Raw genomic sequence first — 14,811 nt, 5'->3', positions numbered from 1 at the left:
AGTAAGAAGGTTAAAGTGGCAACTATTGAGAAACTCAAAAAGAAAAGTAGAAAGAAAATATGGAATTGTTTGAATTCTTATACAATTTTTTTTACAAAACAAAAGATGCAATCAACAAAACTCTTTCCTTGAATCCTTACAAAAAAAAAATAAAATTGATTTTTAGAATTAGCTTTGTTTTCGTTAGGATTTTATTTGTAAGCTTTTCAAAAAATAAATCGCTTTTGAAATTAGTTAGAATAAATAAATTTTCAAAAAACTCCGACAGAATAGAGACCTTAAAAAATTGTCACAATAAATAAATAATTAACAATAATAATAATTAATTTTATGATATTTCTTAACAGATGTGTGGAGCGCCGGTTGTGTACTCGCTGAATTACTTCTGGGACAACCAATATTCCCCGGAGATTCTGGTGTCGATCAATTGGTCGAAGTGATCAAGGTATTGGGTACACCAACACGAGAGCAAATTCATGAAATGAATCCAAATTATACGGAATTCAAATTTCCCCGAATTAAAAGTCATCCATGGCAAAAGGTAAGTCACACAAAAACCATTTAAAAAACACTATAGCATTTTGTTTCAATATTTTTTTTTATCGAATTGGGTTTGAGTTTAAAAGCTCTCATCTGACTATTATTTTATAAGCACTGCATGTGTGCTTTCTTTTTTAATTGTTTAAATTTTCATTTCATGTGATTTCATTGAACATTTGCCAAAGGTGCAATTAAGTAAATTCAAATTAAATTAAATAAAAAAAACTTTTTGCAGTCACTTCTTGAATGTAGTCTATTTCCAAATGCCTTAAATCAAAAACAACGCTGGAGAGTAAGGAAAACACCTTAAGGAAAAAGAAAACCATCAACAATAAATTTTGAATTAATCTATTTTGTTTTTGTTTTTACTATACACTCGGGTCAATTTGAAAAAAAGAACATATTTGCATGCCTTTTGTTCATTTTGTGTTTTACCAATATGGCTAAAAAGATAAAACAAGCTGGCATCTATTATACGTGCTATTTTAAGTGCGCTTGGGCATATTACACCGCTTCGATCTGAGAGTATGTCTAAGAACATCTCCTTGGTGTTAGTTTGTGTTAAGAAAATTTAAAATATCTGCTACACAAGACGTTCTAAACAGAAAATCATTTCGCATCATTTCGTTATGTTTTTTGTATTATAAGTTCACATTTTTTAATCTTTGGATATTAAGAAACATAATATAATGTATATAAATTAATTATAATAATAATTATTGATGGTTGAGATCCTGGTTTCTCACTCAGTGTTCTTGATGTTTGATATCAGCATATCAACCTCATTTTAATTTTATCAAATCATTCATTAAAGACAAAAATGTTCAATTTTGAGCTATTTGTAAATATAAATATATGTAAATATATACATATTTCTTATTCAAAAAACCCGATGTGTAAGTTTTTTGGTAATTTTCTTGAACTTAACCAAAATGCATGTTATTTTACTGATTTGCAAATACATATGTACATATTAGCATTCAAGCTTAGTTATTTTTAAAATGCTAGAAAGCTAAAGGAGATGGCACATTTTTCTATGGAGCTTGGGCCCAGTGTGTTCACTAACGAAATTGGTATCAAATGAAAGGTGACGGTAAGCACATTACGTGGGTAAAATATTTTCAAATTCGTTAGTGGGGTTTTGGAGATATTTGAGTTTGAAGTTTCGGATTTCACAATCAAGATTTCAGCTAATTTTTCGAACAATTAATCGTAGAATGCGTAATAATGGGTGTACAGAAATAATATTGGTATCAAATAAAAGGTATTTCTCTTGTCTATAAATCTGTATCAAAAGTTTTTTTCTTTGTTAAAAAAAATAATACATATTAGGTATTTACTTCTCAAAAGGTGATTTTTTTAAGCGAGGCATTTGGCACATCGAAATATCAAAATATTCAGTGGTGACATGCACTTTTTTTTTGTAATTTTTTCGATAGCTTAATGTGTTACCTTTAATTCTATATATAAAATAGTTCTATAAAACATACAAAAACCTTATAATAAGCAAAATACACAAAAACGCGCTGAAATATGCCTATTAAATAATAAGAATAGAAACTATAGTTCAGTCAATGGGGAAAAATCTGGAAAAAGCTATGACGTGAGCTAAGTTTGAATGCAGTATTGAAGAGGGGTTTATCCCAAGTACAAATCTCAGATTGCGTATTGTTTGGTCTTGTGGGGCGACCGCCATTTTGAAAAACGCATTTGTCTCAATATCTCGAGAACGACTGGTCGGACAGAAAACTAGAGAGGACTTTTTAGATTGGAAATTAGTTAATCTTTCTTTATCTAGTACATCATTTTTCTCTAGGAGTTATAATTTCAGAGTTACACTACCGAAAATTGTGTGTTTTTTGATATTTTAAATATTTTAAACAACCCTTAGAGTTAAGTGCGGAATTACTGAGAATGAGATACTTTGCGGTTCTGTTACTCTGAAAGTATAACTCCTAGAGAAAAATGATGTACTAGAAAAAGAAAGATTAACTAATTTCCAATCTAAAAAGTCCTTTCTACGCATTCTACGATTAATTGATCGCAAAAATAGCTGAAATCTTGATTTTGAAATCCGAAACTTCAAACTCAAATATCTCCAAAACCCCAATAACGAATTTGAAAATATTTTACCCACGTAATGTGCTTACCGTCACCTTTCATTCGATACCCATTTCGTAAGTTAACACACTGGGCCCAAAAATGTGCCATCTCCTTTGATTATTATATTAAAACTTCATTTAAACTGGTTATTAAGGAATTTTAAATTCTATTACTTGTGAAAGTTTGATTGCCACTCCATATTGAATTTCGGTCGGGAAAATGACTAAATAGTTAAGATTACAATAAGATTTGAAGATTTAAAGAGTTAAAATGACTTAGACTAAAGCATTCTTAAAACAAATGAACTCTTAACAAAGAAATGAGATTTTACATCAGAATTACATATCGCAAAATCTAAACTCCTGAACAAAACTTGCCGAGACATATAAAAAATGAAGTGTATAATTTTGTTGATCGAATCCTTTAGAGCCGTTTTCGAGAACATTGCAATACGTATCTCGAAATTGTTGTATGGGAAATATGCATTCTAATATCTTTTAAATATCCATGCATTCATCAAACATTTTAGTGGTAAATTGCCACTTAATTGAGTTCGATTTTAAGGACAAACTCTTACAGTTTGCCCTATCGCAATAACAGTTATTTGTATACAATGTTGCATAGCAGCTGCTTCGTATATTGGTCTACTACCCTCAAAACTAACCACATCCTAAACGCACGTTTACTCAGGACTTTCAGTTTGTGTGCGTTAATCTAATCGGTTTCTTCACTTAAATAAAATATTGTCAGTTTTAATTGATTTGAATTTGTTAACCTTACATTTCACTCATTCTTAATCCTTACACCAATCCGATTCAATAGAAATCATACAAAAATATATTTATAAATTTTGTGCATAAACTTTAAATTTTGTTTTAATTTCTTCTAGGTATTCCGCATCCGAACACCTCCAGAGGCTATAAGTCTAGTATCGGAACTACTTGAATACACACCTAGCGCCAGAATCACGCCCCTTAAGGCTTGCGCACATCCTTTCTTTAATGAGTTACGTGAGGGTCCTCAAGTCTTACCGAATGGACGGGAATTTCCCCCATTGTTTAATTTCACTGAACATGGTATATAAATAACAAATTATTTATTTTCTGTTCAATTAAAAATTTTTAAAATATGTAATGTTTTATAATCCAGAACTTTCAATACAACCAAGTTTAATCCCACAATTGTTGCCACAACGACAACATGATGCTTCAAATCGATCAGGATCTGGCGCTGCAACAGCTTCTGGCTCAAACTCAAACCCATCAAGTGGCGCCGGAACGCCAGGAGCAACCACGCAATCAACAGGTGAGAAAATAATTCTAACATAATGAGAATCAAACATTTGTTTCTTCGTTGTATTGTTGTAGACTAAGGCTTTTGTTAATAAGTAAGTTTTTTAATATCAAAAAAAATTTCGCTATCGCTTAAAAAGTGTTGGTACTAGTACAAGGTTCTGGAATATGTTTGTGGAATCCATTCGTTTTCTATTTCATCATAATTCTCTAATTTTTGGTAATGTCATTTTCTCTTTCAAAGACATTTTTTGTTTTCCAATGTTAACGTGATGAGTTAACCTCCACTGCTAAGCTATGTAGTTTTTTTCCTACTTTCAATAGAAACCCTTAACCTATTTTAATATACTTAGTTTAATATTAAAAAAAAAAAATAAATGAGAAAGTATGAGCAATATATGCTATTTATAAGATAAACCTTTTTGGCGTTAGCGAAATTTATGAGGAAGGGTTTTTTAATTGATTTCTTTTTAATTTTACTCTAACTAACTGCAATCATTACAACTTTCCTTTTTCTTTTATGTCTGTTTTTTTTTTTCGTTGTTTTCCCATTATTTTATTTTGTTCTACTTTCTATTCTTTGCAGATATGTAGTTGGCATTACGAAATTACAGTCTTGCTTTATTTTAATGTATAAATCTTAATATCTATTTAACATTACATCTGATTTGACAAACAAACCGAGATAGAAGCATCTCACTGTAATTTTTTTTTTTTTGTTTTTATAAAATAATGTAGTTAACACAAAATCAATAATTTTTTAATCAATTAATTATTTATAAATTTTAATGTATTTAAAATAAAAAACAAAAATATATGCATACATATACATACATAAATTAATATTCTTTTATAAAAATGTAAAGCAATTAAATGATGAACCCTATTTTTTGTTTAATATTTGAAAGAAAATGTGAATTTAAATAAAAATTATTCATGGTATTCTCGATTTGAATAAAATGACTTTGTATATTAACGATGATTTTAATTATTATAGTATAATTGCCTTTATATAAAAATAAAATATATGCAATGCCCAAAATAAATAATTTAAATTTGTATTTTCTTTCTTTGGCAGTGATGTTTTTAGAAAAAGGTTTGTTTAATATTATTATTTTTTTTTGTTTTGCGGTGGTCAAAATATAAAACACATAAACAAAACACAAATATTCTTCTTACATACTTACTTTGCTTCTCTTTCGTGTTATAATCAATCCTATTTCACTAAACTGGAATATGAGGGTCGTTATATCTCAAATGCATGTATTTTTCATGTTTTTCGTCATGAATTTATATTTTGTAAAATGTTTTAATTTTTTATTCACTTCAACAACACTGGTTAACAAAATTAAACTTTTTTTTTGTTGCCGAAACAAAAATATACTTTTCTGAAGGTTTTCGGTGTGCTGAACTCGAATCTGAAGTCAAAAAAAATTAATCAGCTCCCGTTTTTGAAATATTACCGTTAGAAAATGCAGTACTTCGGACCTTATTCTTTTATATAAGGAAAATTTTTTGAGCATATTTAGTAACGGTTTTCATAAGTACTATTTACCACCTTTTTAAATCAGTTTAAATCTTTCCGATATCTTTTTTACTGCCCGAGATATCCTAAGTTGTTTGGTATTTTTATAAATTTTATAACGTCATTATCTTCTTTATGATATATGAAGCCAAACCCACTTACTTCAGTTTGAGATATCTCGGGCAATATAAAAGATATTGAAAAGATTTAAACAGGTATCGAAAGATGGAAAACAGTTTTTAAAGAAACCGTTACTAAATATGCTCAAACAATTTTCTTTATACAAAAGAATAAGGTCCGAAGAATTCAATTCTTGCAATTGCTTGGGAATCTGTCCCGCCGCAGCATTGCACCTTATTTATAATATCTGTACTAGACAAATGCAACGCTAAGTCTAACACCGATGGGACAAAACTGCTCATTCTCCTTTTGTTTAATTGTTTTTTTTTTTTTAACGCTTATTGAAAACTCAAACAAAGGGTGAATTCACATAAAACAACATAAAGGCATCACTGGTTTTGCGCGGTCAAATTTCATTTATTTTGCTTATGTCATGATTGAGATGACACAAAAAAAAAATCAAAACATTTGAAAAGGTAGCAGAAGCTAGTTGTTCTTCGACTGAATGGGCACGTTCAGGAAATATTAGGGACTAGATATTTAGGCAACGTCATATTCTGAACGGAAATTTGAGGAAATTGACTAAATTAGTTTGGATATGATGCTATTGTCAAATTTCAAAATTTACTTAAGTATTTTACCGATCGCATGGGGAAGACACCAAATTTCACTTAACTTTAATGAATAAATAATATTAATTATAACTCGTTTTTCACACAAATAAATTTAATTTTGCTAAATTAATTCTTTAATTCAAAACAATCTGCTGTCATGTTGACAAAACAAAACTTTCCTAAATTTTTAGGGAAAATTTTCTCGCCTAACTTTCCAGTTAGCTTTCCAATAATATTACCTAAATTGGAAATATTTTTTTTTGACAGCTGACCAATCAGAGACCGAGAAATTACCTAAATATTTAGTGCCTAACGTTTCTGAACCTGTCCATTATTTTATTAAATTTGACAAATTTTTGTCAGCTTGTCAAATTTTTTGTTATGTGTGACAGTCCCGTGCTCAGGTTTGTTTCTTTATTAACTCGGAAAGCTCTGAGCTACTCTGCTCAGACCGAGTTCGATGAGCTCAGGCTCTACTCGGTGCTCTACTCAGAGCTAAAAAAGAAAAACGCCTAAAGCATCATTTTTGATTCAAATTTTTTATGAACTCAGCCAAATCTAATGGTTTTGATAATTTACGAGTAGTTAGTAATTTAATCAACCAAATGATAAATATTAGATAAAAAACAACTGAGTTTTTTTAGCAACCATTGAATTTATCTCTTAAAGATAATTTTTACTTTTACATATTTTAACAGAAAAAATAAGCCTTGGTTATTCTAACATCCACGCAAAAAAAATAAATTAAGGTTTTGTACTAGTCGTACTTATGACATTAATTAGCAAGTAAGAATGATTTTGCTTCATCTCTTGTCTATGTGTAATTAAAAAAAAACAAACTGATTTTATTGTGTATTTTTAATGTTAGTACTTGATCGTTACAGTTTTAAATCCAAATTAAGAATTTTTTGTTAATATTAAACTCTTCAAAATGATTCCAGGCAACCAATCATCGAATGTTGGAGGCGCCAGTGGTTCATCAGCATCAGGTGGTGGCAATTCATCATCAGCAGCAACTAGTTCTGCTGCTATAGGCTCATCATCATCAACACAGCCTCAGCCGGCCGAAGGAACTGCAAATAATAGTCAAGCTGCGGCAACTTCAGCAACAGCTGGAGCAGCTGCAGCAGGAGCTACGACATCGCCGGGGGCAGTGGGAAGTTCACAAATACAACAAACAGCGACGACAATGGGTTAGCAAGCTTCATTCAGGTTTAATTCCCATGATTATAATACAATAATAGCTATTATAATGATTATAACAGAAAATATTAATAAAATTTATATTATTATTATTACATTAAAATTATTATTATTACTATTGATAAAAGCAACTATTATAAATACTATTAAAGTACTAAAAACCAACCAACAAATCAAAAATTTAATATAAACTGCAAAACGATTTTTCAAAAAAAAAAAGAAAAAAAACATGCACCAATTTTTTTTGTTCTTCCTCGTAAAAGATACAAATAATAATAAAAAAAAAACAACAAAAACATCATCTCATTTCAATTTAATCACCATCATTTTCTCATTAATTTTTCTTATATAAAAAGATTGCATAAATATATAAAATTATTTACACAAAAACCAAAACGCATAACAAAAAAAAAAAATAAACAGCAAACAAAGTTTACATAAATGCAAATACAAAAAAATAATAATAAAAAGTCCCTTTTCCCTTTAGCGAAATATTATTGAAAATAAAAGTAAAAATTTAAGCAAATTAAAACAAAACTTATATACTAATTGCAAAGAAAAATAACATAAATGAAATCCTTTTACGTGTATCAATAAATTTTAGAGCAAAAACAACAATTGATGGTAAAACAAAAAAAAATAGTAGCTGTTTGCTTCTGTTGTTTAAAAAATATAAAAAAAAAAAATAAACAATTTCAAAACTAAAGTTAAATTAGTTATTTTTTAGTAAGACACAGTAGGTACGGTTACTAATAATTGAAAAAAAAAAATAACATTATTTTAAATATATAAATATTTAAATAAAAATGTTATAAAAATAGCTACCGCCGCCGATAAAAAAGATCTTTTTTTGACGATGTATAAATAAACAAAATTATATATAAACTTTAAATTTGAGTAGATATTAAAGTAAAAAATATTAAGGATACATTTTAAACAAAGAAAAATCATACCACACATTGCAAACAAAATTCATAATATACTATGTCCTGATGTACTCCATAACCCGGGAGACTAATGTCAGCAATATTTAAAAATACACAGAAGACAATGTTTAAAATAAAACAAAATTTTACTGATGAAGAAAAAAATCATTATAAGTACACGTACATAGCTTATGTGCATGAAGAAAAAATAAATTTAATATAAAATAATGTTTTAGTGTCTTTTTAGTTAATAAGTTTTCAGAAATATATAAAAGAAAAAAAAATGGCAAAATAAATGTTGAAGCAAATCACTCTTACCACAGAAACCGACGTAATCGAAATTCTAACATGAATTTGAAAGGAAGCCGATAAGAAATTACTTTTCAAAAGTTGTCTGTTTAACTGTATTCCAGTATTCGTAACAGAATTTCGATTATGGTGGAATCTATTATAGGACTGGATTTATATCTTTTTTTTTATTTGCTATAGTTGGAAATAAGGTTAAATATTTAATTAATGTATGTATATCTGTTTTATTCCCTCTTATTATGTCGAAAGCAAAAAAAAATATATAAGTTTATAAACGTCATTTTGTTACACTACGCAGGGCCAGAGGCAAATGGTATTCTTTGTAAAATCTTATCTACTTATAGTTTTTAAATATTAAGTAAGTTGTGTAGGCTTATTAATTTTTTAAATACGCTGCTTGTAACGCTTCATCACTTTTTTTCGAGTTGTCAATATGCAAAAATAACAATTTATCATAAAAAAATATATGTATTTCTTTATTCAGTTATAGTGTTTTATTGATTTAATACTTGTTTATTGTTTGTACCTACTTTATAAAAAAAAAAACATGAAAATCAACAAAATATAATTTATATGTATGTATATATATTATACATGTATATGCATATATATACATTTATATTTCTGGTTTAGCTTTTAAGGTCTTTTAATTAAATTAAAACAATTACAATAAAACAAAAATTAAAAAAAAAAAAAACAACTAGATAAAAGAAAATATTTCACCGGTTATGTTTTTTTATATACATATAAAGAAAGATAACAATTAAAATTATATAAATAAAAAGAAAATACAAATAATACACAACAAAAACAAAAATAGTTTAGAAGGAAATACTGATGTTTATTATTAAATTAAATATTATTTAAATATAAATGTAAAAGGATACAATTTAATAAACAAAAACACAATTCACTGTATTTTCTGATAAAATTAAAACTAAAATAGAGAAAATGATAATGTAGTAGAAAATAAATAACGGTAAATAAAATGATGAGAAAAAATAAAACATAAATATGCCAATCTTAGTGGAATGAATTTTTTTTTATTTATCCTTATCATGCTCGGATTAATAAAGCACTGACGAAGTTCAGAATCATTCCAATATCGGTTGGACACTCAACAAATACACCTATAGTCCATGGATGCAGGGGTTATCCTTAATATTATCTAAGAGCTCTACCGCATACAAACGTGTATACCAGGGCGCTCGTTATTTTTAAATCAAGTTCCTAAGTGAAGAAACTGTTTATAAATAATAATAAAAAAAAATCCCCTAATTTTTTCAGATTTTTATTTTGACTCTAGATGGCGCCCCAAGAGGGTTAAAGTTTTTTCTCATTTGAAATAGGTATTATGTTGACTTATTAGGCCATTTTTATAGATATAGCCTAAATGTAAATTTTTGATGAGGTTCTATTCTATATTAAACAACCTTTTCAAAAAGGTATAAACCATTTTTCTAGGACTAGGGTTTTAGTCAGGACATGCATATCTTTTTTTGGAAATGGTAACGGAGTTACGAATAACAGAGTTACGCGCGACAGAGTTACGGCCGTCAAAGTTACGCGAAACCGAAGTTACGAAAAACTAGAGCTACGAATTCTAAAGTTATGTTAAGCTATGACATGTGATTTTTGGGTTGGCAACAATTGCAATAACAGTTCACCACACCAAAATAACGTCAAAAAGAAATAAGAAGTTAAATTCAATTATGTCCCCCAAACTTATATAAATATACTTATGTTTTTTTTTTCTATTTCAACGTTTTTGCGATCTTCTCACAAAAAAAAACCATATATGTATATCTATACCTATCCAATCAAAATTTTACAAGATTAAATAACACCCATTTTCGCTTAACTCATTTAGTTCTGACAAATGAGAAAAATGTTAATCTCTTGTTTGTATTTCCATAATTGCATATCGTTCCTCGCAATTGTTGCCAACCCAAAAATCACATGTCATAGCTTAACATAACTTTAGAATTCGTAACTCTAGTTTTTCGTAACTTCGGTTTCGAGTAACTTTGACGGTCGTAACTCTGTCGCCCGTAGCTCTGGTATTCGTAACTTCGTCGGTTTCCCCTTTTTTTGGGTTTTATTTAATTTTTCATGCTATTCATATGCTTGTTTTAATAAAACATGCTTGGTTTAATAAACCCAAAAAAGACATACATGTCCTGACTAAACCCCAAGTCCTAGAAAAATTTTTTGTAAACAGCATTAAAAAATACCTCGAAGTTGTATATAATATGTTTATATAATACCATTGTCTATTATTGCTAATTTTGAAAATCTCCATTTCGCGATTTGATCTTGAAAATCGCGACTTGCAAACATGAGACTTTTGAGGTATGTTATAGAATGCCAAAACGAAGGTATTGAGCAAACAAAAAACCCGTGCCAATAACAGAAAATAACAGTGGCATGCATACAACATACATATCACCTGGGAAAGCAAAATTATTGTAACTCCATAGGATCTGTTAAGGACATAGTACCATTTTGCTTTCCGCTGAAGATTTATGTTGTTATACCTTAATAATAATATTAATGAAACTTCGTACCCATTCCAATTAAAATTATAATAGATAGCTGTCAGACAAATGGTTTGCTTTTTTTAATACTTTATACAATTTTATGTTTGTGCTCCATATATCAAGTTGTGGCCCGATTTTTTTGTATTGGAAAAGGTTAATACATTACAAAGCCAAAAATTGAAAATAAATACTAGAAAAATGCGTAATGAAGTCCGCCGGGTCAGCTAGTTATATATAGAAGTGACACCGGAAAAAACATTCGCTATGTTTGAGCTTTGAGGGGTGGCGCTACAATCGTTTCAGGAGTGGCGCCACAATCGTTTTAGGATTGTGTATTCGATGGCCAAAAAATTCCTAAAAAGGACTTTTGGTTACTAAGTAACCACAACTACTATATTATTTATATTTGGTGTATTTGTATTAGTTTTGTGTTAGTAGTGTGTTTGTTTATTTTTGTTTCTGTAATATTCAAATTGAATTTATTTTTAATTTTTGTAATATTTTGAATTGAATATTTATTTTTGAATGTTTGATTCTTATGTACCTACATATTTGAAAGGATTTTGTTTTTTGTTTTTATTAACGACAAGAAGATTTTTCTTCAGTTATAGAATGCAAGTGTTTATTTAATTTTGATTAGGGTGCTTTTGTAATAACATCTAGGCCAAAGTTGTAGCTCACATTATTTGAATGTTGTCCACTTGCACTGTGGCATATACTTTCTATTTTCTTAAACCGCAAAATGAAAGAGTAGGTAAGGATCCATACAATACATACAATATGGCCATATTACACATTATTTTAAAGTATTTTTGTACATATTTCAAAGTATTTTAATACAATACGAAACTACCTCGTTTATTTGCTTAAACTGATTTATGTTTGTATGGGAACAAGAACTTTTGATATACGGCTTTGTTCAAATTTGCAGCTGTAAATGAAAATTTAAAGTTTTTATAAAATGTTAAATTTTGAGGCCTAAAAACTCCTGGTACAAGCAGATGCAAAAACACCAGCATTCAGTTGGCCTTAGAAACGGAACAATACAAAACCGGGAGGCTTGCCGCCGATTTCTGAGGTCAACCCGGCGAACCCCACAGGCGGATCACTAGTGTGAAGCAGTGACGTGGGAAGGTTATGATCCCCTCGACATTGAGATCATAACAGCGCCGAGAAAAGGAAGAAGAAGAAGAAGTTAAATTTTGAAAAAAAAAAATCTTATCGTACCATTTTTGGATACTTTTCTTTTTTTTTATCTAAAATTTAAACTATATTTATTAATAAAATGTTCAAATAAGCTCAAATTCTTTTGAAAAAAAAACCGTAAAAAGGCCTATTTTGATCGCAAATGTAAGAAAATGTGGTTTTTTGGATAGTTCCAATGATTTTTCTATTTCACCATTTGAAATAAAATATTTGGTTCTAATTTACTAAATTAAAAGAATGTAGATTTTACATGCTTTTTATTTTGTCATGATACTATATAGTCAAGCTATGCATTCGTACAAAAAAAAGTTCATATAACAATCAGACATAGCATTACTATAGCCCTGTTCCATTGGAGGTGGTAGTCTACTAATAGTAGATTTTTTGGTTAATCTAGTAGGTACTATCATCTACTCATGCTCTTCTTCCCGAGTGGATACGATTTGTATTGAATTCGTTGAAAGTGCGTTCCATTTAAAATCGCTAGTAAACTACTAGTGGTACTTTGCCAACTCCCAAAGGAACAGGGCTTATAATAGAGAATGCAAAAAAGTGGGTCACGGAATTACCGTTTGTCTGTCTGTCAGTCTGTCTGTTTGTCTACAGCTAAACGGATCTACCGACTAACATCAAACTTAGTATGAAGCACTTTTTGGAGACTCTCCAGAGGGTTTTTTAGAACCAATTTTTTCTTAACCAAAAATAACGATACCTGTCATAAACCAATTTCGGAAATGTTTAATTTTCTCGAAAACGGTACCGGTGATTTTGTTTAAAAAAATTATATAATAGTTTTTGGGCAATCATGGAAATTTTTAAAAATTATTATTAACCTACTGTAGAATCGTGTCAAACTAGTATAGTTTAAACTATATAGTTTAAATATAATACAGAAAGAAAATTTGGAAAAATAATAGTTTTTGGATTAAAAAAAATTGAACATTTTTTTTTGAAAAATCAAATTTTCGAAAACGGGACATTAAATTTTTTTGACATTTAAGTTTTGAATGTTGATTAGTAATTTCTACGAAATTGCATACCAATTTTATTTTTGAATTTTTATTTAATTTACATATTTATAAGGTTCCAACGATTTTGAATTTTTTTTTCTAAAAATATATCTTAGTAGAAGAAATCAAATCGAATAGGTACTTGGAGCTATCAAGAATTTTGCTTTGTTCCTTTAACTTTTTGGGCTAGTGTATAAAAACAACTCAGGTTAAAAGCTAACGCTCGGTTAAATTTTATGGTTATGAAACATAACTATTAAATTAAGCTGAGCGTTAGCCTTGTACCTTAGTATTAAATTGTTTATATTGTAACGATGAATTACTGAACTACTTTTAAGATAAAAGTCTGAACACACTACCTACTCCTGCAAAGGTAGAAATGTGAACGGACCTTTAGTAATTAAGAAAAATATCTCATTGAACACATCTAAAAATATCCCACTGAACACATCTAAAAATATCTCACTGAACACATCTCAAAATATCCCACACTGAACACATCTCAAAATATCCCACTAGACTGGAAGTATGAAGTGCCCTTCCTGGAAAGGAAGTTTCGAGAGACAGGGACGAGAGCCTTCGAGGACGTTCTCGAGTCTCGAGAATCCGGTATAAAAGGCAGCGTAGACACCGACCGGAGACAGTTTAATCTTGAAAGTGAAAGAGTACAGTACAAAGTGAAATAAAGTGTTGCGAATTGTTAGTAGTAAATAAAGTGATTTAAAAGTGTGTTTGTTTGAGCGAATAATAAAAGTAAATTGAGTTGAAATAAAGTGTGTTCTTATTTGAACGGAAATATAAGTGGAAATTAAATAAGTTTTATTGTGAACCCGGAATAAAACATTACATTGGTGTCAGAAAAGTGGAATAAAACTTATTTATTTGTGCGAATCAGATAATTTCGCGAATAAAATAAAAAGTGCGCGTGTGTTTTAACAATAAACAAAGTGTAAAACATTTTGAAATAAGTAAAAGTGCTCGCGTTTTGAAAAGTTAAAATGGGTAAAACACTAAATCAGTTAAGTTTGACTGAGTTGAAGGCGGAATTGACTAAGCGAAGTCTTCCTACTGCTGGATCGAAAAATGATCTCATTATTCGTCTACAGGATTATTTAACCCAGAAAAACGAAGATTTGGATACATTTCAATTCGAGGTTGAAATGATAGAAGAACGAGTAAGTACTAGTTCCGATATGTCATCCATGATGGCTGTTCTCCTTGCAAAATTTGAAGAACAGAAAGAACAAATTGAGACACAACGCAAGGAACAGAGAGAACAAATGGAAAAACAACGTACCGAGCAAAGGAGTGAACAACAGAGTGTTCTCGAACAAATGGAAAAACAACGTACCGAGCAAAAGAGTGAACAACAGAATCTTCTCGAAAAATTAGATGAACAGAAAAACATCATCCAAGGTAAGCT

General features: G+C 29.3%; 1 protein-coding gene across 6 annotated transcripts in view; it reads left to right on the top strand.

Moving 5' to 3' along the window:
• LOC129911058 (protein kinase shaggy-like) overlaps positions 1 to 7,817 on the top strand; it is a 50,423-nt gene extending 42,606 nt beyond the window's left edge. For 5 of the 6 annotated variants that reach the window (XM_055988707.1, XM_055988709.1, XM_055988708.1 and 2 more), the window contains 4 exons: positions 348 to 541; positions 3,533 to 3,719; positions 3,793 to 3,948; positions 7,136 to 7,817. In XM_055988707.1, the coding sequence (XP_055844682.1) occupies positions 348 to 541; positions 3,533 to 3,719; positions 3,793 to 3,948; positions 7,136 to 7,392 (794 nt within the window). In that variant the 3' untranslated portion in view covers positions 7,393 to 7,817. Of the gene's footprint in view, positions 1 to 347; positions 542 to 3,532; positions 3,720 to 3,792; positions 3,949 to 4,521; positions 4,991 to 7,135 lie in introns of those variants that run through there. The other variant, XM_055988712.1, reaches the window with a different exon arrangement.
• The last annotated feature ends 6,994 nt before the right edge of the window (positions 7,818 to 14,811 follow it).

Source organism: Episyrphus balteatus, chromosome 2, assembly GCF_945859705.1.
Source record: "Episyrphus balteatus chromosome 2, idEpiBalt1.1, whole genome shotgun sequence".
Classification (NCBI taxonomy): Eukaryota; Metazoa; Arthropoda; class Insecta; order Diptera; family Syrphidae; genus Episyrphus; species Episyrphus balteatus.
This window is presented reverse-complemented; position numbering and strand designations above follow the sequence as displayed.